Below are 27,025 nucleotides of genomic sequence, written 5' to 3' on the forward strand. Positions count from 1 at the left end.
CATTCAATTGTGGTTCTCAGAAAGTATTATGAACAAATGCATAGTCTTCAGAATAAACAAATTAAAAATGAATGGTAGTATATGTATTTTCATATGGAAAGTGGATTTATTATTCAAATTGTCCTGTGTTCTTTTATCCTTGTATGAAATTATGTTTATAATCTGAAAAGAAGGCAATAGTTTACTCATGTAATATTTCCACTAATCTTATTTGAGCATCAGTGAGACAGCTCAGTTGGAAAAGTCTGTGGTGTGCAAGGCTAGAAACCTGACCTTGATCACCATATAAAAAGGATGAAAAGTAGGCAGCACAAAGCTCTATTCTGGTCTCCACATATCTGCCATGGCCTACAATCCCACAATTACATTATACATGCACCGTAAATGTTTGTTACAAAATAAATCTTAGTGCCATTATATTATCAGGCATCTCTGGAAAATTTCCTTAAAAGGCAGTACTTCAAGATAAAATGACAAATGGTTAACTACTGGGGATAGAGAGAAGCATGGAATGTCAAATTTTATATATATATATATATATATATATATATATATATATGTTATATATATATATGTTATATATATATATAAAGCTATGATATGAACAACACAGTTGATTGCTGGTTATCCTACTTCATTTGTTATTCTTGGTTTTTGAAGACAGGGTTTCTCTATGCAGTTTTGGTGGTTGTCCTGGATCTCACTCTGTAGACCAGGCTGGCCTCGAACTCACAGAGATCCACCTGCCTCTTCCTCCCGAGTGCTGGGACTAAAGGCATGCACCACCACCACCCAGCTATCCTACTTCATTACATCACTATCAGAAAAATGAAATTACTGCTTTGAATACACAATGAGGTGTTTAATGTTTATTATATTCTCTTCTATTAAGCACTTTAACATTAACATTATTCAATAGTGTTGACAAAACAGCAATATTGGGAGTACATCATCTACTCTTGGACTTGTACTTAGGAGGTGGACACATGAGGATCATGAGTTCAAATTTATCCTTGAATCATTATTGATATCCAAGCCAGGCTGAATAAGAAACAACAAAATCTCAAGGGAATTTGTGAAAATATGAAAAGCAAAACAAGGAACAACAACCCACCATCCTTTCACAGATACTGTTACTTAAAAAATATGATCACACACTGTGTGATATTTAAATAAACAATGGAACATTTAGATGATGGGGATCCTACATACATCATAGCAGAAAAATACCCATCACTAAATAAAAGCACAATAGAGGATCAACAAAAGCCACAGAAGAAATATAAGGACCACAAAATAAGCTTCACTAGATGGATTTGCCACACATATAGCACACTTTAGTATCTACCTCAAAATTTTCAAAATAGAAACTACAATGCAGGGATCACCATCATCAGTTTGAGTGGACAAGGTAAGTAATTTACTACTTTTAAGGATACAATGAAAAAGAAATAAAACAAATTTTCCCTAATCTTAAGACAAATTTGATTTCTAAAGTTTTTACCAAATGGTTTACATAAATAGGGTTTTTCTCTTGCATGAGTTTGTCCCTATTTCCTGATTTCAAAATTATATAAATAGGCTTTAAAATATTTACAGGGCTAGAGACATGGCTGAACAGTTAAGAAAGTTCATTCACAGGACCAAGTACTAATTTTTGACAACTTCCTGTAATTCATCCTAAAAAAGATCCAAGGATCTAAACATTCTCAGGAACCAGTATGCACATTCACATACATACACAAACACACATCATATCACATAATTAAAATTAAAACAACTCTGTAAACAAATTTTCACTGATAATTTTTTCTCTTCTAAGCATTTATTCCTATAACACAGGTGTTGAGGTATCTAACAGTTTACTTACAGAGTTTTTTCTTAATCATGAATTGGATCATGTAACAGAAAACAAACATGTAGACTTGAAGTCAGAGAAATCAACCCTTGTAAGTTGGTGGTATCATTTGGGAAGATTTAGGAAATGCTGCCCTGCTGGGGGAAATATGTCAGTAGGGGTAGACTTTGAGAATTTGCATCATACACCATTTCCAGTTTCCACTCTCTACTTCATGCTGCAGGTTAAGGATGTAAATTCTTAGCCTCCTGCTTTAGCTGCTATGTCTGGCATTTGTTGCCATGCCAATTGGTATCCCTCTGGAACCAAGAGTCAAATTTAACTCTTTTATAAGTTGACATAGATATTATATCACAATAACAGAAAAGGAACTTACACCAATCCATAGTTTTAGTCCTGCATTAATTATTTCATGTAATTAAAGGAAATATAAAATCTAAAAGAGTTACATTAACATTTAAATTTATAGTACAAGAGTTCCAGCTCTGGAGAGAAAGGTACCATGGCTGTTGGAAGTCTGGCTGTACCTACAGCTGTGAAAGAAAAATACCCTGGATATCTACAGCTGTGAGGAAAAATATCCTGACTGTTAAGAAGTCAGGCTATACCTACAGCTGTGAACAAAAGAAATCCTGGATATCTACAACTGTGTGGAGAAAGTATACTGGCTATTGGGAAGTCAGACTATACCTGAAACTGTAGAGGGAAGATATCCTGGATACTTACAGCTCTGAAGACAAAGGTACCCTGAATGTCACAAATCAGGCTATACCTACAGCTGTGAAGGGAAGGTATTATGGATACCTACAGCTGTGAGGAGAAAGGAATACTGATTGGTGGGAAGTCAGGCTATACCAGAAGCTATGTTCTGGTGGGGGGAATGGTCTCCCTCCAGGACATACTAATACTGCTCTTCTCTGAGAGAGATCCATTACACTTGGGCTCTGCTTCACTCTGCTAAGAGAGATGCCGAGGGGAGATACCAATTGCTGCTCTGATCCACTCTCCTAAGGGAGTTTAGCATCACAGTTTCTACTGCTTCACTAGGGACTTTCCTAGCAGAGTTTTCCATTTCTTCTCAGCCCTGGACCAGTTGTTACTTCTCTGCCTCACTCAACTAATGGGGAACTCTTGCAGAAATGTGGCAGTGTGCTCTAGCTCTGGTGAAAAGTTGCCACATCTTCTCTGCTCCCCTAATCTAGTTTCCCAGAAGAAGTGTCCCTTGTTTCACTGTTCCACTACACTAGGGAGTTTCTCATCAGAGATGTCCATTGCTTCTCTGCACTGTTCCATTAGGGAGATTCCCAGCAGAGATACTGCTCTGCTCTGGTGAAAGGTCTTCACCCAAAACTATTTAGGAGGGAGGAATCCAGGAGAGTGGCTGCCTCTGGCAGAGTGGAAAAGGGCAGCTGCCAACTGAACAGGAACAGGGCATTTATGAGCCTTCTTAGGGGCTGAATTTTTACAGAGAAAAGATTCTAAGGGTGGGAATTGATCAGATTTCAATCCCAGAGATCAACCAAGCTCAGAGATTGGCTGAAATTACGGTTTAGTGATTGGCTAGTTTTGTCATCAGGGATTGGTTGATTTTCCTGCCAGGGATTTACTTGTTTTGTGCTCATTTGGTCAGGCATACAGTGTGTTTCTTTGGCTCTGGGTTCAGGCCAAAGTGTATGTTTTTCACTGGCTCTGCTTTCAGGCTCCCATGTGTTCCTTTAGCTGGCCCCTTTACCCAACACATAGGGCTTCATAAATTCCTAAATTGATTCCTTCAATGAGTTTTCAGGGAAAACAATATAAAAAAGGACATCATAAAGCTCTATAGATGGCTAACATTGTCAAATTTTTTTCTATAGAATAAATACTCTTATGTAACTGAATGCAAGTGTGTTAGATAAAGATCTTACCAAATACTTTATAATAATAATCCCTGTGTATTTTAAAAGGTACTCAAAGACTATTGTAATATGCAAAGCCTTTAGTATATTGATTGCACACAAAGTTTTACTACTGCATAAAGTGCAAAACATTACCACATTGTCTATATTTTTAGTTTCTCTGCAGCATGACTTTTTTCCATGATTTTGAAGATTACTGATGTATGCAAAGGGTTCACCACAATGATTACATTTTTTTAGGGTTTCTCTCCGGTATGTGTTCTTTTATGAGTCTGAAGATTACCCTGTTGTGTAAAGGCTTTACCACACTGATGGCATTCATAGGGTTTCTCTCCAGTATGTGTTCTTTTATGAATTTGAAGATTACCCTGTTGTGTAAAGGCTTTACCACACTGATTACATTTATAGGGTTTCTCTCCAGTATGTGTTCTTTTATGCTTTCGAAGAACACTATGACTTGCAAAGGCTTTACCACATTCAATACATTCATAGGGTTTCTCTCCCGTATGTGTTCTTGTATGACGTTGAAGATATCTTTGTTGTGCAAAGGCTTTACCACATTGAATACATTCATAAGGTTTCTCTCCAGTATGTGTTCTTGTATGGCTTTGAAGATTACTGTGATGTGCAAAGGCTTTACCACACTGATTACATTCATAGTGTTTCTCTCTAGTATGTGTTCTTTCATACCTTTGAATATGACTGTCATATACAAAGGCTTTAACACACTGAGTATATACAGAAGAATTCTCTTCATTATCACTTCTTTCATGCCTGCAAGGAGAATTGGCACATGTAAAAGCTTTACCAAATTCAGTACACTGTTGAATCTTTTCGTATGTATGAATTCATATTTCACTTTGGTCCATTTGTAAAGAGGAATCAGATCTTAAGGTTTTATCACCATGTTTACACTCATGTTATTCCCTTCATTAAGGGTTGTTTTGAATCTTTGAAGATGTCCCTGTCATGGTAATATCCTTTATTACGTGGTCCATATTCACAGAATTTTATTATATGAAATTTCTCATAATTTGAAGAGAAATGGAAAAACTCAGAGCTTACTGCATTTATAAATTATCCTATACTTTGAGCCATACTATAGTCGTAGTACTCACAGGGCTTTTCTGCAGTGTGAGTTTGTTAATATGTTAACAATGAAGCTGCAAAATGAATTACTTGTATACTTGAATCAAATTCAACAAGTGTACTCAACATGGGAACTGCTACATATCTTCTAATTATTCTGAGAGAGAGGTATATTACGTGTGTCCATATCCCTATGCTCATATGGCTTGTATCTGGAGTGACATATGATATACCTAGTAAAGGAAGAATAACAAATAAAAGATTTCCCCATCAAATGAACAGTTTGACTTTCTGTTTCTCATAGACTTGTGGTGTAGGGATTAAGATTTCTCCACAAAAAAATGCCCCTGTACACTTCACTCTAACTTCTACTCTCAATGAACTTAGCACAGTCACAACAAATATATGAGTAACACTAGCTTTACTATGGACTATTTGCTTATTAAAATTTTTTGGAAATATACTTATCACCTCTTCAATGTGTATACCTTTTGTAATATGAGTGGTATGAAATAAAAAGATTGAGAGTTCTACAGCATAGCTCTCATGGAGCAATGATTCAACAATGATATCTGTTAAGGCATTCCTTCCTTGTCTTCTTTCTTAAAAGAATGCCTTGCAAATGCAATTCACCTACCTGAAATAGAGGTATATTGTTTAGAGAGAATTTAATTAGCATCAATGCACATGAAGTTGTGTTTATTTACACTGCTCCTTTTGTTTAAAACTTCAAGGACACATTAAAATTTCTTCAGGTGCACATTTGTAGCAGCTGGCACATGATAATTACCTTTCATGTCTTCTAGAACTCTGAAAATGTTCTTCAATATTATGGTCTTCCCAACTGTATCCTAAAATATAGTACCAGAAAATGTGGGTTATACTATTGAAAATTGTGCAAAACTGAAGTTCCTATCTTCAGTGAACCTTAGAACTATGCCTGATTTATTCATCTCATTCTTCTTTCTCAATCAAATTACAGAAGAGCATCAAAAACCAAGGAACAGTTGTCTCCTTATTTGAAAACTTGAAGAAAATTCCTTCTTACCTATGGTAATGAGGTTCCTGTAGGTCTCTAGCATCACATCTTTGTAGAGATTCTTCTGGGAAGGATCCAGCAAAGCCCACTCTTCCCAAGTGAAGTCGACATGTACATCATTATAGGTCACTGCATTCTAAAATATCCGATACATGTGTATAACAGAAAGAATGATTCTCACAACATTGTAAATGTATACCTCTTTGACAGTAAAGTCATATATTCTGGTGCTCCCCACAGTGATCCCATGACATAGACATTATAATGTAATCACCAAGTTACTTTAGAAGGAAACTGAATAGCAGGTTCACCTCTATCAATTTTGTACCCTGTGAATGGGATATCACCTTGTAATAGAAATACCTATTAAAAACCACAGATAGACAAGTAAACAGATCCACAGTACAGAGTACACATGAGAGAACGTGTATGAGCAATTACTAACTACAACAAAGATAAATAAGTTGGACAAGCTGGGTGTATTGGTTCACACATTTAACCCCTACACTCAGAAGACAGACATAGATAAATCTGCCTTGGAGTAAAATGCCAGTCTAGTCCATGCAGTCAGTTTCAGGACAGCCTGAAGTACATACTAAGACCTTGTCTCCTATGCAAAAATGAGTCACACAAACAAAAAAGGTAGGACTCAGAGGTTTTTACTGATGTTTCTACAAAGAGTTTTGTATTCATCTTGAAGAAACCCAATTTAAACTATAACATCAATAAGATTTCACTAAAAGGCACTGTATTTTTAAACAGTTACAAATAGACTGATGAACACATTAGCAACATAAATGTTGATCATAAATATTCAACACAGCGCAGAAGAAATAACTCAGTAGTAAGAGTTCTTGCTGGTCTTGATTATAAGTGGGATAATTACCAGTACTTACTTGGGGGATCCAACTCTCCATTATTCCAAGTTCAGTGTTTTGGAGACCACTTTTGATCACTGTAAGAACACAATATCCATGTGGTGCATATCCATGAATACAGGTAAAATACACATTTTCAATAACATTTTCAAAACATAATAGGCAGGAAGAAGGTGATGTACTTGCAATTCAATGACTGATAAGGCTCAGGCAATATTAATGTCATGAATACATGCCATCCTGGGAAAGAGAATGATACCTGCTGCCAATTTTAAATTTTTAAAATTACAGATATGACTGAAGCTCAGTACAACAGCACATGCTTGCCATGGACAAAAACCTACAGTCCAGAAACACCACACAATAATATAGCAAGACAGGAAAAAGGATAGGCAGGGATGGCAGGCAGAGAAAATAAATGGCATGAGAGTAAAGGAGCAAGATTAAAGACCAAAAAAAGAGGAGCCAGTCACCTAACCACACAGGCAACCACAGAATAAGAGTAAAAAGTAAGATTATAGAAGTAAGAAAGGGAAAAATCTCAGAGGTAAAAGGTAGATGGGAAAATTTAAGTTAAGAAAAACTGGCTAGAAACAAGCAAAGCCTAGGCTGGGCTTTTATGTAAAAATAAGCCTCCATGTGTGATTTATTTGGGAGCTGGGTGGTAAGTCTCCAAAAGAGCCAAAAGTGAAAAGAACAGAAACAACCAACAGGCCCCATGCTCTAGAGTTCTCTTGGCAAGTGTAGGTAATCTCCTGCTATGGTTCTGCAAGCTCTCATGTCCCCCTGTAGTTCAGGCAAACCCAGCCCCATGATGCTCAATCATAAAACAGTGTGGAAGAATAATTTAATGCTTATATACTGCCACATGGGTTATGGCACATGATGTGAAATCTGCCTTATATACCTGTCCAACAACATGCAAACCTGAAATATCTCTACAGCTCAGAAACTACTTTTCTCCCTTGAAATGGAACTTCCCTGAATCAAGTCAAGCCTGGTGTCAGAATTTAAAAATATTCTAATCATGTATTGCTGAAGGATGATCCCCATCGTTTGTTTCTTTCAGTTTCTAAATTATTTGAAACATTCATAAGACAAATCTGAAAGTTCAGAACTTCTAAAAACCAGACCTTCAGTTTTCTAATCTGTCTCTCCACATCACACTAAAAGCAATGTCTTTGTGTGCACATGGGACACATATATTAAAAGCATCACATCCTCACATAGCCATGGCAGCAGTCTCCAACTTTTCACAGAATCCACTTAGGGAGTTTCAGTGGAGATGGGATACAGCACAGGTCACAACATGGACCAACAAAACCACACTCTGGCACATGGTGCATCTCAGTCACAGCAGCTCTAATACCTCAGCAGAACTGCTTCTCTTCTTCTAGGGTCAGATGTCCTCACATTCACCACGGCATGGTTTGTCGTCTACCTCACAGCTGCCTACAACACAGCCAGAGGAGAATTCTGGAAAGAATCTGCAAGCTCTCTCCCACTGGTACTCCTAATTGCTATGCCTTCCCAGGGTCCCACATTAGTTAAGGCCACCCAGCTGGGACTCAGGACTATAGCAGCACCCCTCCTGGGTGATCAGAAATCAAAGGACACAGACAGCAGTGGTCCTCCCAATGTTGCCCATCCATCCTAGGGACAGACAGGGCCCTAGTCTTTGAAATTTGTATTTTACTAGAAATGCTTCCAGTCTCCAAGAGCGCTTCCTGTCCCTTTTCCAAGGCACACGGTCGTTTGTGTACAAATTCCATTACACACTGATTTCCAGTGCAGCCGACTCTTTGCCTCATAGCTGGGAAGTCCTGCAGCCAAACACAGGTCACATTCAAACAGTAACTGTTGTTACTGTGCAACTGTTGTGAAATATAAATAGGCCATGAAATAGAAAACTGTAGGTGGTCAATAATATGGCTTGGAGTGAGGAAAGAGATTATGGACATGATGTAGTTATAATCTTGAAGAATTATTTTGATATGTTGAAACATAATTTTTGGCCATATGTTCCAGAGACTAGGGATTTATATGAGAGCAAACCAAGGATTACTCATGTCTTCTTTCTTGGAGGCCATACATCTTAAACCAGGAAAATAACAGATGTGTCAGGATGACTGTTAAGTCAGGACCACACCATTTTACCCAGATCTTCTATTTGGGTTGCATTAGTATAACTACAGTAATTGGATTTCATGATAAGTTCAGTCCTTTGTCCAGATTCTTGATTGTTCTGTTCCATGGGCACTAAGAAGTGGCCAGTCAGGACATTTGTGGATCATCTAAACTTGATTACCAGACTCCACATTACTAATCTCTATTACTGTTGAAGCAGGAAAGCTCTCACCCTCCTCCCTGGTAGGAAATATTGGGTTCTCAGGATTTGAAGCAACCACTACCCCATAAAGCCCTGGGCCTACACCCATTACCAGTTCTCCCAAACATATTCCTGGGTTTAGAGAAAGAGCTCTTTTTCACTCCTAAAACACCAGGCCCTTAGGGATAGCTCCCAAGGCCTAGGTCTCAGGCCGTTTTTGGCTCTGCCAAGCATGTTTCTTCCCACTGTGTGAGGACCTAAAGGGAAAGTCTGGATGATCAAGTAAACACTCAATATCACACCACTTTCTTTTTCACATAGTTGTCACCTTTCCCATACGTCAGAACTATGTTATTCTTAAGAAGAAGACTGGACCTTAAAGGCACACCTGGCCTGAATGTTGGTTGTGATCCTGTCATCCTCCCTTGAGCAGGTTGTTCAGGCCTGTTCTTTGATAGGGGGATGGGCCTAATGGCTGGTTGTGAATCAGGGTAGTCTCCTGTGTCACAGTTTGGAGGTAAATGTCTGGCCAGTCCTGGTGAACAAATGTGTATCCTAGCATCCTAGTAATTAACAGGCCTGGAGGCATATACTTATACTTGGAATGTTATAGAGGCAACCCTCCCTTAGCTAAATTCTACATTCTGATTTACTATTTCCTAAGCATTATTAAATCCTTTATATCAACAATTCTACTCTTCTAGTCAGAGTTAAGTAGCGGAGTGCTACTCAACGTAAGAGATGCCATTTACAACATCCACAAAATCAAATACAAATGCACCTCTCACCCAAATGTTAAATATAAAGTGTAGAACTTCTAGAAGATACTAGAGAAACTAGATATCTCTGAATTTAGTGACTTGCTTCCATGGATATACCAAAGCTTGTTGACCTAGACTCAAAAGATATTTCTACACACAGCTCCCTGTTCCCAATGCTCTGCACAGAGGCAGATCAAGAAGTGAGGTTTTTCAGAGGTAGGCATCTGGGGCCTGGGAGTTTCAAGGACCACATGGGACTTCACAGGACACTGAATCTGGCAGCAGGTTCCTAACAAATGCCAGGGAGAACCACCACACTGGCTCCCTAGGCTCACATCCACTCCTCCCCATCTGGGGACAACCTCTTGCTCACCATGTCAAAGCTTTGCAGATTGTCTATGCTCCCCACTCAGCTCCCTGCAGCAGTAGTCAGAACAGTACACAAAACCACAGGAGCCCACTCTGATACATAGCCAAGCCTACATCCTGGCCCCAGGAAGAACCCTGCAACACGTTTGACTGGTAGGTCAGAACAGAGGCACTAATTGGCTAGTGAGGACTGAGTAACAAGAGCACCTCCTTTAAGATTACAGTGTGCTTAAAGACACAGCACAATGGTTCCTGTCCCTGCTTTCCACCCCAGACCCAGGCTTTTCTACATCTACAGAGATAAGCATTTCAATAGCACTAGCCCCTGACTCCAGAAGCTGACCTGCTATCTTCCTCCTGTACACAATGTGGCTAGCTAGCACCGCCCATTACATGTAGCTGAAGTTTTCCTGGTCCTGCCCAGCTCCCGCAGCCACTTGGACCCATGTAAACACACAGAGGCTTACATTAATTAAAACTGCTCATCCATTAGCTCAGGCTAACTATTGACTAGCTCTTACACTTAAATTAACCCATAATTCTTATTTATGTTTAGCCACGCAGCTTAGTACCTTTTCTCAGTTCTGCCTCCACATCTTGCTTCCTCTGTCTCTGGCTGGCAACTACTGACTCTTCCTAGAATTCTCTTCTCTGCTTTTCCCACCTATATTTCCTGCCTGGCTACTGGCCAATCAACATTTTATTTATTTACCAGTCAGAGCAACACATTCACAACGTACAGAGAAATATCCACAGCAATCACACAATATGGAGTAGAGTTCCACAGGTCAAAGGATGCCCAAAATTTGACAATTAAAGAGAAATTTAGGACAGGAAAGGAGATGTTTGTTCTGTGGCTTCAAGCTAAGCTCAGGTGAACTGAAGGTATCTTTTATCTTGTTGTCACAGGGACTTCAGACAATCAGGAAAAAAAGGACAGGAACCAGATCACAAGATGAATGATTGGTCTTTCTGCCAACAGAAGACTGGATGATGGCTCCATTGCTTTAGGAGTTTTCTTCTGAAATTGATTTCAACCTCTTGCCCATTTAACAATGATAAAAAGTATAGTCTTCACAATTGGTCGAATACTGAGAGAGCAAGGAAACGGAGCAAGGAAGGATGCCTTTATTTATGAACATTAGTGGTAGGTAACACAACTTCCTCAGTGGGCAGGTGGAAAAAAACCACAGCAGTATTAGTCCAGGTTGTCTGTTTGAACGGAACTGGTAGAATAAATCTCTCCATGGTAGAAAGTGGGTTTATTAGAATGTCTCGCAGGCTGGAGTCCCGCTAGTCCAACATTGGCTGTCTACCAATGGAAAGTTGAAGAATTCTATAGTGCTTCAATCAATGAGCCCAGATGTCTGAGATGGCCTTCAGTATATTCTAGAATTTCTAAGAACTGGGCCCTAGAGAATAAAGGAATGACCTTCCTAGCCACAGCAAGGTTAAGCTGTCAAAGAGAAAGAACTTCCTTCTTCAATATCCCTTATGTATGTAGGCTGCCATCAGAAGGTAGCATTTTATTACCTCAAAAGATCCAGATTTAATTAAGTAAAATTCCTCAAAGACATATCCAATTCTTTGTGTATTAGTTAATTCCACAGGTAGTCAGTTTGGGTACCAAGAATAGCCATTACAACAACCAAGACAGAAGAAATGAGAAAGATTTTTTGCCTGCAGGAGTCAAGGAAAGCATGGTAGTTATTTCTAAGCTATGTTGTTCCTAAACAAAGGAAGCATGGGGATTTTATTTAGGAAGTCTGGTCATGATCATGGAGCATTCTCCCTCTTCCTAAGCATGTTCAGTTAGGAAATCCATCAGAACATGATCTGAACATGATCACCACATAAAAGCAGAAAAATTGGAGGGCATTCTCACCTAAAAGTCATGCAGAAGCATATATAAATGATAAAATGGTGTGAAGCAATGCCTCTGGCATGTTCACAAGGTCTTAGCTGAAAATCAAGGAAATGGCATTGTAAAATTAAATTGCTTTGGAGCCTATGATACCTGTCATCCATGATGTTTCACCTAAAAGACAGATGTATCAGTGCCACAATTCTCACAAAAACAAAACACAGGGGACACAAACAGAGAAAACATCAAGGAAAAGTCACCTATTAGCACTGTGGTCACTACTCTTAGTTGGATGGCTCTGATGAGCTATTTTGAGCTCAGAAGGAGGCTGCCTTTGGCTCTGGGCAGCCTGGCTCAGAAGAAGGCCACAGCTGCTTCCATTTGGGACAAGCAGGGGTTCATTTCAATTATCCCAGGCTGCTGTCTGTCTCAGGCCCGTGACATCACTATAGAGAATTCCATTCTTTCCTTTTCCTTTTTTTTTTTTTAACCTGTTTTGGGTTTTATTTATGTGGGTGTTTTGCCTGCATGTGATTGTGCACAGTACCTACAGAGGCCAGAAGGCATGAGATGTCTGGTACTGGAGTTATAGCAAAGCGTTACCTACCATGTGCATTCTGGAAATGGAACCAGTGACATCTGGAAGAACATCCAGTGCTCTTAACTGCTGAGCCATCCCTCTAGCTCCTCTTTTTATTTAAAATGTATTTCTATACATTTTAACTAAAAGATATTATGTTACTTTCTCATTTTTTCTCTTCCTTCCAACCCTTCTCAAATACTTCCCTTCCAACAACTTCCTTTTTTAAGTATGTATGAATAAGTATGCCAAAATAAATGAAGATAACCTGCTGAGTCTGTTTTTGTTGGACACACACACATACATACATACATACATACATACATACATACATACATACATATATAAACTAGTGGCACAGAAGAGGACTCAAACATCTATGTCAAAGATCACTATGAAAAGTGTCTTCCAATAGGATGCCTTTCAGATATCCATGACTTGATATCCAGGTTCTTTTCATTTTGAGCAGCAAACAGGGCAGTGGAGTAGTCTCATTTGTAACTGATAAAATAACCTGAGTCAAAGTATCTTTGGGGGGAAAACATTCATTTGACTCATATCTTTATGGCACATCCCTATCAAACAAGACCTTTCCATTCATGTTCCCCAAAGTCTCATGTTAATCACAATATAAAAAACACTTTCAACTTCTTAAATCCCATAGTCTTTAAAAATTTCAACATTTCAAAAACTGTATACAATAAGTATAATAACTATACACAATATATAGGCAATAATTATATCAATAATGTCTAGTCTATTAACATTTGACAAACTCAGAGTGAATACTCCATTATTTATTATATATTGGTGAATCCAAGTGTACCTAATTCAGTTTCTATCCTAACATGTATTACCAACCAAAAACTAGCTTTTGATGTCTCTTGAATTTAAACACTTTACACCTCCTTAGAGAGTTTCTTTTCTGAATTTGTAAACAAGGAAAGCTATAACTATCTAGTCTTCAACTCCATCAGTGATCAGAGAAGGAAGTAATATTAACTAAATAAGCAGGAAGCACAAGCAAGTGACTTCTCAAAAATGTGAGAAACGACAAAAACAGCTGACTGCCTGAACAGTCATCCAAGGTTCATCTGCAGCATTGGGGCATCCATCTTCAGCCTAAAGGCCTAGCATATCTGACAGACTTATCTGTGAAGCAGGATTGTCTGGAGGGCTGTCCTAACTTGTCTTGGCAAAGTTTAACAGTCTTTTATTTTGTGTCCTGCTTGTCCCATTTGGACAGCATACTGTCAGCAGTTGAGTCAAGAGCATTTTCTTGCCCAGTGGCTAACATTTGCCACAAAGAAAGTAAACTCTATATAGAGTTTTCTTTGATGCCCATCATCTTCTCTTAAGTAGACTGGTGTTGCCAGGAGCAGACACGACTCATTGTCATAAAAGAACCTGTTATTAAAACATCTTAAATGCCATATTCTGTAGATCTCTGAAGTGTTTGAGGATGACCTGTCTATCTAAATACATCTCTGACTTTGATATGACTACAAGTTTGATTATAATGACTAACTACTAACTTGCATTTCTTTATATCCTAGTTAGTTGGTAATAACAACTTTCAAGGACTAGCAATTTGCATTACATTGTTAAGTGTGATGTATAGGCACATTAACTTTAACAAGATTAGAAATGTATGTACAGTATGTTCTAACAAAAATAATCTTAACTTTGTATCAATATACAAAGATTCATATCAATGTGAAATATTTAAAACTAGTAGTTGCATTTTAAAAGTAGATTCAGTAATCTACCTTTTTATCCTATTATTTCTATATCTTTTTTCAGAGTAGATTCAATAACTTACCCTTTTATCCTATCATATCTATCTTTTTTGTCAGAGTAGATTCAATAATCTACTCTTTTATCCTATCATATCTGTGTCTCTTTTTTTCCTTTTTTTTTCCAACAAGAACCCCGAATCTAATCTCCTTTGTTCAGCTTTTTTTCCTGACATTACCAATACAACTTGTAACCAACAACTCTAAACAAGAACAAACATCCATAACCCATTGAATGGCCAAAAACCACCCACCCCACCTCTTGGGAATGTGGATGTCATGTTCTTACATTTACTTCCTGCTGTCTGGGGGCAATGACATCTTTAGAGGATCGTGAAAAGAAAAGTTTGAGTTAATTGTCAAGTCCCGGAAGAGGTAGCTGTATCATTTGTTGTCCAGTCTCTGCATAATGGGAAAGTGTAGGGCTTGTGTCAAGTCCTGGCTAGAGTAGTCTGTTAGGCTGGATCATCTCAGCTAGCCACCTCAAAACTGTCCTGAGCAGTTTGTAGTCCGAAGGCAATCTTTGGATGGTGGTTGTCAGCTTAGTGGAATTATATTCTATGTGGAATTATCATTGTTGGGTCCCATCACCTTTTTGGAGACTTCAGAGATCACATTAGGTTTTTTAATTGTTCTGGGAAGGAGTTTCTTCCATGACAACAGGAAATAACTGAATTGAATTTGACATGGTGGCCTGTGAGAGGCATCCCAAGGCATTTCCCAATGGCAAAGGGCTACCTTGTCTGTTTCTTGTTGCTATGGGATGGTTTTTCTGTATGCTGTGAATATGTGTTGCTATAATTGGTTAATAAAGAAGCTGCTCTGGTCTATGGCAAGTCAGGTTATAGCTAGGCAGGAAATCCAAGAGAGAGACAGGAAGAAGAAAGGCAGAGGCAGGAGAGATACCAGCCTGCCACCCAAGGAGCAACATGCCAGCATTCTGGTAATACCGCTGCCATGAGGCAAAACATAGATTAATAGAAATGAATTAATTTAAGATGATAGAGCTAGCTAGCAAGAAACTTAAGCCATTGGCCAGTTTATAATTACAGTTTATAATTAATATAAGCCTCTGAGTGATTATTTTGTAAGCTGCTGTGGGTCCACAGGCCTGGGTGGGACTGGAGAAACTTCTGGCTACATTTGGCTGCCCAATGTGTTGGCTCAAGTTTCCACATAAAACATGAGAGTATGTAATAAGAGATTCTAAAACAGAGCCAAAAGCAGCTTCCTATTTCATGTCTCGGATGGACTGCAAGATGCCACAGCATTCGGGCTAGACTGCAGCATGGTGGATTACCCATTCGGTACACAGGAGTGTCTCCAAATGGCACAGTACGCTGTATGGTGGATTTAGCCGTTACTCATACAGACGAAAAGGGTTTATGGATCACCTGCATGCCACCTGAAGGCAGCATGGGCCCCAGAGTTGGTGGGGTAAGCATGACCCTCCTGGGTACCTCCATGATGTTGAAAAGTTGAAGTAGCCTGAGTCAGAAGTCAGAGCTGCTACTTTAATCTTAGCCATGCTGTAATCTGCAATGGCCAGAAAAGGATTATAGATACCCCAAAGACAGATTCAGATGGAATAAAACCTCTAAGTGGTTTATATTATGTGCAAAAATGTACATAGGCTTGGAAGAGAGAGGAAAAGGAAGACAGTTATATAAAGAAATAGATAATTAAAAAAATAAAATCTTTAAAGAGACAGTAAAGCAATATAAAAAATAAGTGATATAAAGATGGAAATCACACACAGAGTCTGGATTATATTGTCTTTGGGATTTCTAATTACAGAAAGACATTTGTTTGTAAAGGCTACTCAGTTAAACAAATATGTATATTTTAAAGATTTCTTGACTTCAAAATTTGTGTCTAAGGATATGTTGCTTTGGGAAAGAAGTTCTGCTTTTGTTTCCACAGAAGATGAGAACCTGTGGATTCCTTCCAGATTAATATGGTTCCATCAAGGAAGATCCCATGAGAGGTCTCCAGTGGATCCAATATCCAGGACAGTTTCAAGACAACTGGCTTAGAGAATACAGCCTCACAGACTACTCTAGTCAGGACTTGACCATAATCCTAAAATTTTCCTTATGTCTCTGTAAAACTACCAGCACCTACTGTCAGCAGGAAGTAGCCTAGAAAACTATGCCCACATTTTTAAAAATGGATTTTGGATGTTTGTCTTTTTTAGGCGTTAGTTACAAATTGTTATTGATCATGTCATTTTTTTTTTCTAAAAGAGGGGATATGACATAGACATAATAGGATAAAAGGGTAAATTATTGAATCTACTTAAAAAGAGCAACAACTTGTTTAAAATGTTTACATTGTGTTGGATTCTGGGTTATTGATACAAATTTAAAGTTAATTTCATTATACTATATATATATTTCTACTCTTGTTTAATGTATGTTTATACAACTCAGTTAAAATTATAATGTATAATTAAGAAATATAGATTACTAATTAGTCATCTATGATAATCACACTTATAATCATGTTAGTTAAGTTTCTTAGATATACATAGATATATTTAAATTAGGTAGGTAATCTTCAAACACTTCAAAGACCTACAGAATATGGCATTTAAAATATTTTAAAAACTTAAGACTTTCTGGATAATGAGACATGTCTGCTCCTGGCAGCACCAATTTGCTTAAAAGAACATGATGGGCATTAAAGTAACTCCATGTGGAGTTTGCTTTCCTTATGGCATAAGTTAGCATTTTGAAAAGAAACTGTTCTTGCCTAGACTGCTTAACAAACTGTTGTATCAACTGCACATGCAGGACCCATGAAAAAATGACCAGTACATTTTGTCAAAACAAGGAAAGATGGCCTTCAGGTTCATGCTTCATGGAGGAGACTGACAGACATTCTGTAGGACACAAGAAGAAGTGACTGAGAGACTCTAGTCCTATAGGCTGAAGATGGATGCCCCAGAATTGCAGTGGAAATTTAGGTGACTATCTAGGCAGGCAACTGTCTCTCCCATTTCCAGAATTTTGGAAGATGCTTACAATGCACTTCTTATTTACATAGGTAATATTGTATCCTTCTGGGGTCTATAATGTAGTTGAAGACTAAATAGTTATAATTTTCCTTGGTTATCATAAAAGAAAAATTAGATATAAAAATTTAGACTCACAAATAAGATAGATGGTAGAGTATTTTCTTTAATTTTGCCAAATACAAATATACTAGATATTGTAAATGTAATTCTTGTTTGATAACTGGTTAATAAAGAAGCTGCTCTGGTCTATGGCAAGTCAGGTTTTAGCTAGGCAGGAAATCCAAGAGACAGACAGGAGGAAGAAAGGTAGAGACAGGAAAGACACCAGCAACCAATCAAGGGCAACATGCCAGTAGACTGGTAACACCACACCCATGTGGCAAAACATAGACTAACAGAAATGGGTTAATTTAAGATGACAGAGCTAGCTAGCAAGAAACTTGAGCCAATGGCCATACAGTTTATAATTAATATAGGCCTCTGAGTGATTATTTTATAAGCAGCTTCAAGACCGTGGGGCTGAGTGGGACCGGAGAAACTTCTGGCTACAACTTGTTGATCTATTTTCATTAGTCCATTGCTTGCCTTTACCATACCTTCTGTATAATCCAGAAAGGAGGTGCATTCTTTTGAGATTATTCTCAGAATAAAAAATTGTTTCTAGTAATGTCCTGTTTACAAACCCCTTTTAGGTGATCTTGTTTACCAAAATCGAAACATTTGACATTTTGATTTTTCTTCAAGCCTCTGGAAATCACCTCTCCTATCCAAGCATGATTGTGAGATTCAATATTGATTGTATCTCGGATCCATTCCTTCAAGGGTGATGATCTTGCTTTTAATGTCATAATTGCCCTTTTTCATTGTGAATTAGCATTTTCAAAAGCCAGAAATTCAATTATCATTTGTCTAGTTTCTGAATTTGGTGTCATTCTATTTGCTGCTGAAGTCAATCTTTGTAATAAATCAGTGAAGTTTTCTTTTGGGCCCTGTATAACTTTAGTATATGAATCAATTTTCTTTCCTACTTCTTCAATTCTGTCCCAAGCATTTGAGGCAGCTTTGAGGCATAAAGCCAGGGTGTGGTTATTATATATAGATTGCCTTTCTACATTAGTATAATCTTCCTCTCCAAGAAGTTGATCTTGGGAGATTTCCATACCTTTATCCCTACTTTATTGTTCAATGGTCTTAGCCTCATCTTTCCATCAGGTCCTCCATTATAATTGAGGACCAGCTTCCAAAACTGATGTAACCAAATGTCTCTAGTCTTGAGGGATAATTCAAGTTGACCATGCATTTAACATCTTCTGCACAAATGGTGAAGGCATGCCATATGAGACTATCACTTCCTTGAATCTCCCTAAATCTAACATTTGCACATGAGTTCATTCAGCTCTTACACAGTCAGGGGGATATGTATCATTTGGCAGTTCCTGTAAGGTTACTATATAAATTAAGGTTAGCTGTTTGAAAGCTTTAGATTGTTTCTCTGTAACTTTATAATGCAATGCAGAGATTGGTTCTCTTTAAATTACTCTGTCTGGGTATGAATATCTCTATGATCTGTTTGAACAAAGTTTTCTAAAACTTATATCTTGGCACTAACATTAACCAAATTTTTTAATGATAAAACAAAAAGAATCAAACAAATAATATTAATAATTGACATTATATAAATCGCATTTAAGTTAATTATTCTCTCATTTAATTGCTCCACTTTCAAACTGTCCCATGTATTATCAAACAGAGACCTAACTCCCTTCATTGTTATAATGCTCCCCAATTTTTAATGGGAAAAACTCTCTCTTAACTAATTTTTCCCTTTAAGGATTACCAATTGTCTCACCAAATCTGCTGAGGATGACTACTTTGATGATGGTATGGTAGCAGCCCAAGGAGGGGGTCCAGGGAAAGCCCACCATCTACTGGGAGAGAAAATCCAAAGAGCCTGCTGTCTGCACAGGGGCGCATGTGAAAGCAGCTAACTTCTGCAATTTTTTGAGCCCCAACCCCTGTGGAGTCTGCTGCAGAAAAGCTAAAACAGGGAAAATTTCAGACTCCCCCAGAGGGCTTGGGAAAGAAAAAGAAAATCTAGCTAGCATGGTAGTGACTACAGCAGCCAGTAGTTCCAGCCTGAGCTGGTAGCTGCAAAGCCACAGGCAAGTTGCTTTTACACGAATTTGTGCCCCAAAAGTTGGACGCCAAATGTTACACAAATCCTAATTGGTCTTAATAAAAGCAAGAGCCACATACTGGGGTGAATTTTGAAAGATCACAGAGCCAAAGGAACAAGCCACAGCCACCTCTAACCTCTCCAACTCCTCAGCTGAAAGGACTACTCCTGCCTTACATTCCTTACTCCACCAAGCCATATCACTTCCTGTCACAACAACCTCCCTAGTGATGGTGTTAGAGGTATGTGTGTCTCCCAAGTACTCAGAGCAAAGGCATGAGATCCCAAGTGCTGGGATTAAACATGTGTGCTACCACTGCCTGGCCTCTGTGGCTAACTAGTGACTGGCTTTGCCCTCTGATCTTCAGGCAAGCTTTATTTGTTAGAGCATACATAAAATAAAACCACACCAACCACACAGAGCTTTCCTACTATCCCAGCTCTACTCCACACCTGGAGTTGTCTTTATTGTCCTACGGCTCCAGAATCTACCACGTCTTCAGGTGCCCACGGAAAGCAGTGGCCTCTCAGGGCCTCTCTGCAGGTGTTTCAAATCTGTTACATGGCCAACACCTCTCCATGAGCCCTTCAATCTTGGATAGGCAGTCCAGACAGCAAGGCAAAAGAATCCCAGCAAATTCCCAGTCTGGGCTCTAGCCAGATAGCAAGCAAGCACAGTTTCTATTCCTTCAGCCTACTGTATATTGATTCTAGTATTACCCTGACAAATTACTGAATTTGAGGAGATGCACAGGAGGAAAGAGGAGACCCAGCAGACAGGAGAAGATCTGAAGGAGATGGGAAAGACAGGAGAAAGGAGAGGATGAGTGGCCCAGAGCACCGGAGCTGCTGGCAGGTCTCTGAACCCCAGTATCTGCTTTCTGGAGACTCTACTGTCTGGGCCACCTCGTCATGACCTGCTGGAAGGCAATTGGGACTCACATCTCCCACAGCTCAGACCTTGGGATTTACATGCCTCATGGAAGAAGACACCTTAAGCCTAGGGCCACAGGCTTGCTCTGCTCTGGGGAAGAAAGCAAAGGACAATTCCCCGAACCCACCATAGCCACGTCTGTTTCTGGGGGGCTGCTTCCATACCTCATTGTACACTCAGTCCTTGGTGATGTTCCTCTCTCTGCCTCCTAAGTTTTGTGGTCACAGGGTTGGGGAATCGTGTTTGGCTTTGGTGACTTCTTATTCAGCTTTACTGAGTGAGGGTCATTGCTTGAACATGTGGACACTCAAAAAGTCAAATTTTAAAAGTGAGTGAAAAGAATATTTATAGAAAGTAGCCATGGTGGCTGGTTACACTTGTGGATCACATTGTATCCATAATCAGGAGACAGAGGTGATACATATTGGTCATTGTTACATAACCCTCTACCAAATAAATCCATGGAATGGAATGTTGCTATCTCTTCTGGAAGAGAGAATAGTTTTCTCATCTCAATGAATTTAACAAACTAGCTAATCTCTCATAAGCACACCCCAGAGAATAACATGTTCTAGATAAGCCCTCAAGGTATGCCTGAAGGAGTATCCCTTCTCTGATTCTACATCTTATCAAGTTGAATATCAGTATTAACCATCATGCAAAATTAATAAAATTTGATGTGTAAACAGAGAAAACACTTCTTTTTTTTCTTTCTTTTTTTTTTTTTTTTTTTTTTTTTTTTTTTTTTTTTTTTTTTTTTTTTTTTTAGTGATATCTCAATTCCAGTGATCCATGTTTGAGGACAAAGTATATAAAATCTTTTGAGTATGGACGTATTCCTTTTCCAGATCTAAGCAGCAATTTTCTGGGGATTATGAACCTCATGTAGAGTAAGACACAGTGCCGAACTCTTCTGACACATGATTTTGCCGTATTATATATGAATCCTATCCAAGCCTCCTCAGTAACTAATCTATAATCTTATTACCAAAGAGGAGAAAGAGAAACAGAAAAATAGAGAGAAGGGGTAGGAGAAGGAGAGGGAGAGAGGGGGAGAGAGAGAGACCCTAGAACTGTAATATGGCTTTGTATCAATTCTTAATCGTGGCTCTCCCTCATAAGACCACATATTCCCAAAGTCCTTTCTTTCTACTAATATCTGCACTAAGTCTATGATAAACATCTTTTTAGTCAGGTGTGACCAGTGAGCCAGAGGCAGATGTATCTCTGCAAGTTCCAGGTCTAGCCTATCTACTACATAATGAGTTCAAGACCAAACAGGGTTAGAGAGATTGCTTCAAATCAAGACTCACTCCAAAAATCTCTACTTAATAAACTTTAGGGCTTAGAAAATGGTTTAACAGATAATGTACTCATCTTGCAACTATCCCTTTACTTCTGCATTATAAAGCCAGTTGCGACAGTGAATGCCTATAATCCAACACTTTTAAGGCAAGATAAAAGGCAGAGAGTAGAAATCCTGAAAGCCTATGCACATGTAATAGCAAACTGGAGACCCTGTCTCAAAAATGCTGAAGGGAAAGGACCAACACCTAAAGCTGCACTCTGAGTTCTACACCCACACCATGACACACATGCACACCTTTCCACACATAAATGAACACACATATACAAATAGCCTCAAATAAATAAGTAATAAAATTGCAAGTTGGATAATGTGGCACACACCTTTTATTCCAATAATTGGGAGGCAGAGGCAGGCAGAATTCTGGGTACTCAGGGCCAACCTAGTCTACATTCTGAGTCAAAGGAGAGCCAGATATACACAGAGAGACCCTGTCTCAAAATAAAATTCTGACTTTGACTTATATTGACTCATCCTGAAATCCTTTTCCAAAGTGCATTGAAGAATCCCAGCTTAACAACACTATAAACAAGTTACCTACAACACAGGATAAGGCTGTGTCTCTGACTCTTTCACCTTTCCACAGAACTGCTATCTTTGTCTGACCATTTAAAGCCTCACTAAATAGTCCAGAAGAGCCCACTGGACTCAGAAATGAGTGTGCAAGCCTGTAGCAGTAACATAATGGAGACAGAGGCAGGAAGTCCACTGTCAGTTTAAGGAAAGCTTGTGCTATATAGACACACACACACACAGACACAGACACACACACAATTGCTGTGGATATCACTCTGTGTAAATAAAACACTGATTGGCCAGAAGCCAGACAGGAAGTATAGGCGGGACTAACAGAGAGGAGAATTGAGGGAACAGGAAGGCAGGGAAATGTAAGGTACTGGTAAGCCACAAGCCATGTGGCAATTTACAGATTAACAGAAATGGGTTAATTTAAGATATAAGAACAGTTAACAAGAAGCCTGCTGTGGCCATACAGTTTGTAAGCAATATAAGTGTCTGTGTGTTTATTTTATAATGGGCTGTTGGACTGCCAGGGCTTGGCGGGACCCGGAGAGAAAACTCCAGCTACATACAATGTTGAAGAACAAAACAGAATAACAAAGAGCACAGGTTCAGAACAATATCTCTTAAATATCATTCCAGGTGTCAGCCACTGGTCCCTGTCACATCATTCTCAGAAATGGATGTAATAGCCAAGCATGGTAGTAGAGCCAGGCAAATCTCTTTGAATTCAGTCCAGCTTGGTCTACATAATGAATATGATAGTAAGACATGTCTTAGTAACACTCTCTCTCTCTCTCTCTCTCTCTCTCTCTCTCTCTCTCTCTCTCTCTCATAAATAACATTGAATAGAATTTTGCATTGCCATTTTAAGAAAGATCTCATTAGACATCTCCAGGTGATCTAAAACTCACAATGTATAGTTTAATGGATAATTATATATTGAATATTTTAGATCAAATTCCAGTAAACACTTCATTCTATACCATTGGCACATTATTCAAAGCATGGCAGTTTTCTACACAAGAGGGAGCTTCAGTTGGGTGGTGGTGGCACATACCTTTAATGCCAGCACTCGGGAGGCAGAGGCAGGTGGATCTATGTGAGTTCGAGGCCAGCCTGGTGTACAAAGCAAGTTGCAGGAAAGGAACAAAGCTACATAGAGAAATCATGTCTCAAAACAAACAAATAAATAAACAGACAAAAAACAAGAGGGAGCTTCCAAGCAATTTTCTTTATATTTATTTATATTTCAAGAAAACTGGAAGTGGGAGAAATTTCATAATCTTTATGTTCCTAGGTTGTTTTTTCTCCATCCCATCATTCTATGAAATCAATATCAATTTTTTTTCTTGGACTTTTTCTAATTTAGAAACATTTTAACTTGTTTATTTATAAATTGAGATATTTGCACATTTTGTTTTAATGCTAATAAGACTCCAGCTATGGAAGCTGAAACAGTGCTTATTAAAGTAAATATTCCAGCTACCGATAACTCAATGAATCTTTTTAAATGTTTTCTAAAATAGTTAGAAATTTTCCAATTATTGTATTGGAATTTTTAGAAGGCTACTTTTTTTTTTTAATTTTACTGAGATCAAAAAACAAAAGGAGGCTGTTGGTTCACAATTATAGTATTATTTATTGTGCTATCAACACATTGAGTTAAATAGCTGTTATTGTATGTTACATGAAATAAAGAATGACTAGACTGGATTACTAAGTTTTCTATTAATTAAAGGCAACTCCACAAGCCTAAGCATAATATGATTGTATCAAAAGTAAAATTAGCAGTGTTTCTCATATTATTTTCTTTCTAATGGGTAAGAATCATCTACTGCCTTGGATTGGGTTTCTAATGCTGTGAAGAGATACCATGACCATAGGAACTCTTATAAAGGAAAAACATTTAATTGGGGTGACTTACAATTTCAAAGGTTTAGTCCAATATCATCATGGTGCAACAAGGAGGCATGCAGGCAAACATGGTGCTGGAGAAGGAGTTGGGCATTGTACATCTTGACCCACAGGCAACAGGAAGTAGTCTGGGACAATGGGTGTGGCTTGACCATATAGGAGACCTCAAAGCCTAACCCCACAGTAACACACTTCTTCCAACAAGGTCATACCTACTTCAACAAAGCCATACCTCCTAACAGTGCCACCTCCTATGAGCTTATGTTGGCCAATTACATTCAGACTCCCACAGGTACTAAGTACTAATTGATTAAGTATTTTGAAATTCCTGGTTATGGATTTCTTGATTGATGCAATAAGTCAAACCAAGCCAAATTAAAAGTCCAGGTTTAATGAGCAAAGCATCCCTGGGTGACCTCAGGGGAAGAAGATAAATCATATGGCACATCTATGGACCAGATCTTAAATACCCTGTAGGAGAGGTCTGGAGTAGCTCCAGGGGAGAGCCGCTGCTTGGTGGGCTTTCTTTGGACATGGTCTGGAGAAAGCAGCTCCAGGGGAGGAGCTGCTGCTTGGCAGGTTTTCTGAGGGTGGTGTATGGATAGAGGGTAGGGCTGAAGAGGAGTTCCCAGCTAAACATTAATGTTCATAAGGAAGTATGATATGTCCTCCTGTATGAGCACACAATGGACTCATATTATTGAGAAAGAATAAAAGTGTAAGTTTGTTTCCAAACCATAATTTATTAGACCATGAACTTTTCAGTGGGACCCACCCAAGTCCCCATGATAAATGTCATGAAGTACTCAGCTTACATTTAACCCAATGTAGGCATAATGATAAGGTTGCTCCTTCTCTTCCAATAGGTCAGGGAGACTAGTGAGGTACTTCTTTAATACCAGCTATGTTTATGGAGATGCCTGTTTTAATAACTTTGCTTCCTATGGTGGTATTTTATTTGTACTGAAATGTGATTTTAATTGTATGTTAATAAATAAAGTTGCCCGGGGGTCAGAGCTAGCTATTAGAGCCATAGCAAAAGCCGGGCAGTGGTGGCACACGCCTTTAATCCCAGCACTTGGGAGGCAGAGGCAGGCAGATCTCTGTGAGTTTGAGGCCAGCCTAATCTACAGAGTGAGATCCAGGACAGGCACAAAGCTACACAGAGAAACCCTGTCTCAAAAAAAAAAAAAAATTCTAAGTTATTAAAACATTTTAAATGCCATATTCTGTAGATCCTCTGAAGGGTTTAAAGATGACCTGTCTATCTAAAATTTATCTGCTCAAATTTTAAAACATATCTAATATGACTACAAGTTCTTTTGTAATGTCTAACTACTAACTTTCATTTCTTTATATCCTAATAGTTGGTAATAATAACACTCAAGGATCAGAAAATTGCATTACATTGTTAAATGAACGATATAAGTACAATTAGAAATATACATATAGCATTTTCTAACAATATCAATTTCAATACATATAATTTGTATACAATACAAAACAATCCAATCCAGTGTAAAGTATTTAAAACTAGTAATTGTCTTTTTCTTTTCTTTTTTTTCTGGTCTTTTAATGGGTTTTAGGTCTGGGATAATTTTCATTGATTAGGGAGGTTAGTTATAAGTTGTTGTCAAGGGTTAGGAAAAAGGCTAAGCAAAGGAGATTAGATTTAAGGTTCTTGTTTAAAAAAATAGAAAAGGGAAAATATGGTGGTAGTTCATTTGTACTGAAATGTGATTTTAATTGTATGTTAATAAATAAAGTTACCTAGGGGTCAGAGCTATTAGAGCCATAGCAAAAGCTGGGCGTTGGTGGTGCACGCCTTTAATCCCACCACTGGTAGGCAGAGCTGGGTAGATCTCTGTGTGTTCAAGGATACAGCCAACAGACAGTGATGAGGCAGTCATGTGGTTGGTTTTACAACCAATGAGAAGGCAGAACAGAAAGTCTATATAAAGACAAACAGATAGGAAGTAGGTCTCTTTCGGAGAGGTCTCTTGGCTTAAGAGGCTAGCTGCAGCAGGCGGATAAGGCTCTTAGCTCTGATCTCTTGGCTTTCTTCTTTGCACTGGTTCTGTGTTTCTTTTTTCTTTTTCTTTTTCTTTTCTTTTTTTTTTTTTTTTTGAGACAGGGTTTCTCTGTGTAGCTTTGCGCCTTTCCTGGAACTCACTCTGTAGTCCAGGTTGGCCTCGAACTCACAGAGATCCACCTGCCTATGCCTCCCGAGTGCTGGGATTAAAGGCGTGCGCCACCACCGCCCAGCCCTGTGTTTCTTATTTAATAAGATGGTTGGTTACATCTACAGCTTCCAATAAATTGTACAGGGTAAATTTTATGTTTTCCACTTGCCCAATGAAAAGCTATTCCATTATTAATCCCAAAGCATCTTGATGTATTATTTGTTATTAATGGCTGAACATATATGTGAATCAGTAGTCTTCCTGTAATGAGCATAGTAAAAAAAATGTCTTTTAGACATGTAAAAATAGCTTAGTCATGAACCCAACTACACCCAAGGATGCACCTGATAACCAGAACCCAGTGACATCACTCACTAAAGATAACCAGACACAGTCCTAGAACTCCATGTTGCCTATTGGACAGTTTACAAGCAGAGGCCAAGAGAAATG

At 38.5% G+C, this 27,025-nt stretch overlaps 1 protein-coding gene across 3 annotated transcripts in view; it reads right to left on the reverse strand.

Moving 5' to 3' along the window:
- Nucleotides 1-854: 854 nt before the first annotated feature.
- The window catches only part of LOC107400143 (uncharacterized), a 42,059-nt gene continuing 15,888 nt past the window's right edge, over nucleotides 855-27,025 (reverse strand). For 2 of the 3 annotated variants that reach the window (XM_076572303.1, XM_076572305.1), the window contains exons 2-4: nucleotides 5,894-6,020; nucleotides 5,636-5,696; nucleotides 855-4,530 (exon numbers count right to left, since the gene is read on the reverse strand). In XM_076572303.1, coding sequence (XP_076428418.1) covers nucleotides 3,993-4,530; nucleotides 5,636-5,696; nucleotides 5,894-6,020 — 726 coding nt within the window. In that variant the 3' untranslated portion in view covers nucleotides 855-3,992. Of the gene's footprint in view, nucleotides 4,531-5,635; nucleotides 5,697-5,893; nucleotides 6,021-6,780; nucleotides 6,840-27,025 lie in introns of all 3 variants that reach the window. The other variant, XM_076572304.1, reaches the window with a different exon arrangement.

Source organism: Peromyscus maniculatus, chromosome 5 (genome assembly GCF_049852395.1).
Source record: "Peromyscus maniculatus bairdii isolate BWxNUB_F1_BW_parent chromosome 5, HU_Pman_BW_mat_3.1, whole genome shotgun sequence".
Lineage (NCBI taxonomy): Eukaryota > Metazoa > Chordata > Mammalia > Rodentia > Cricetidae > Peromyscus > Peromyscus maniculatus.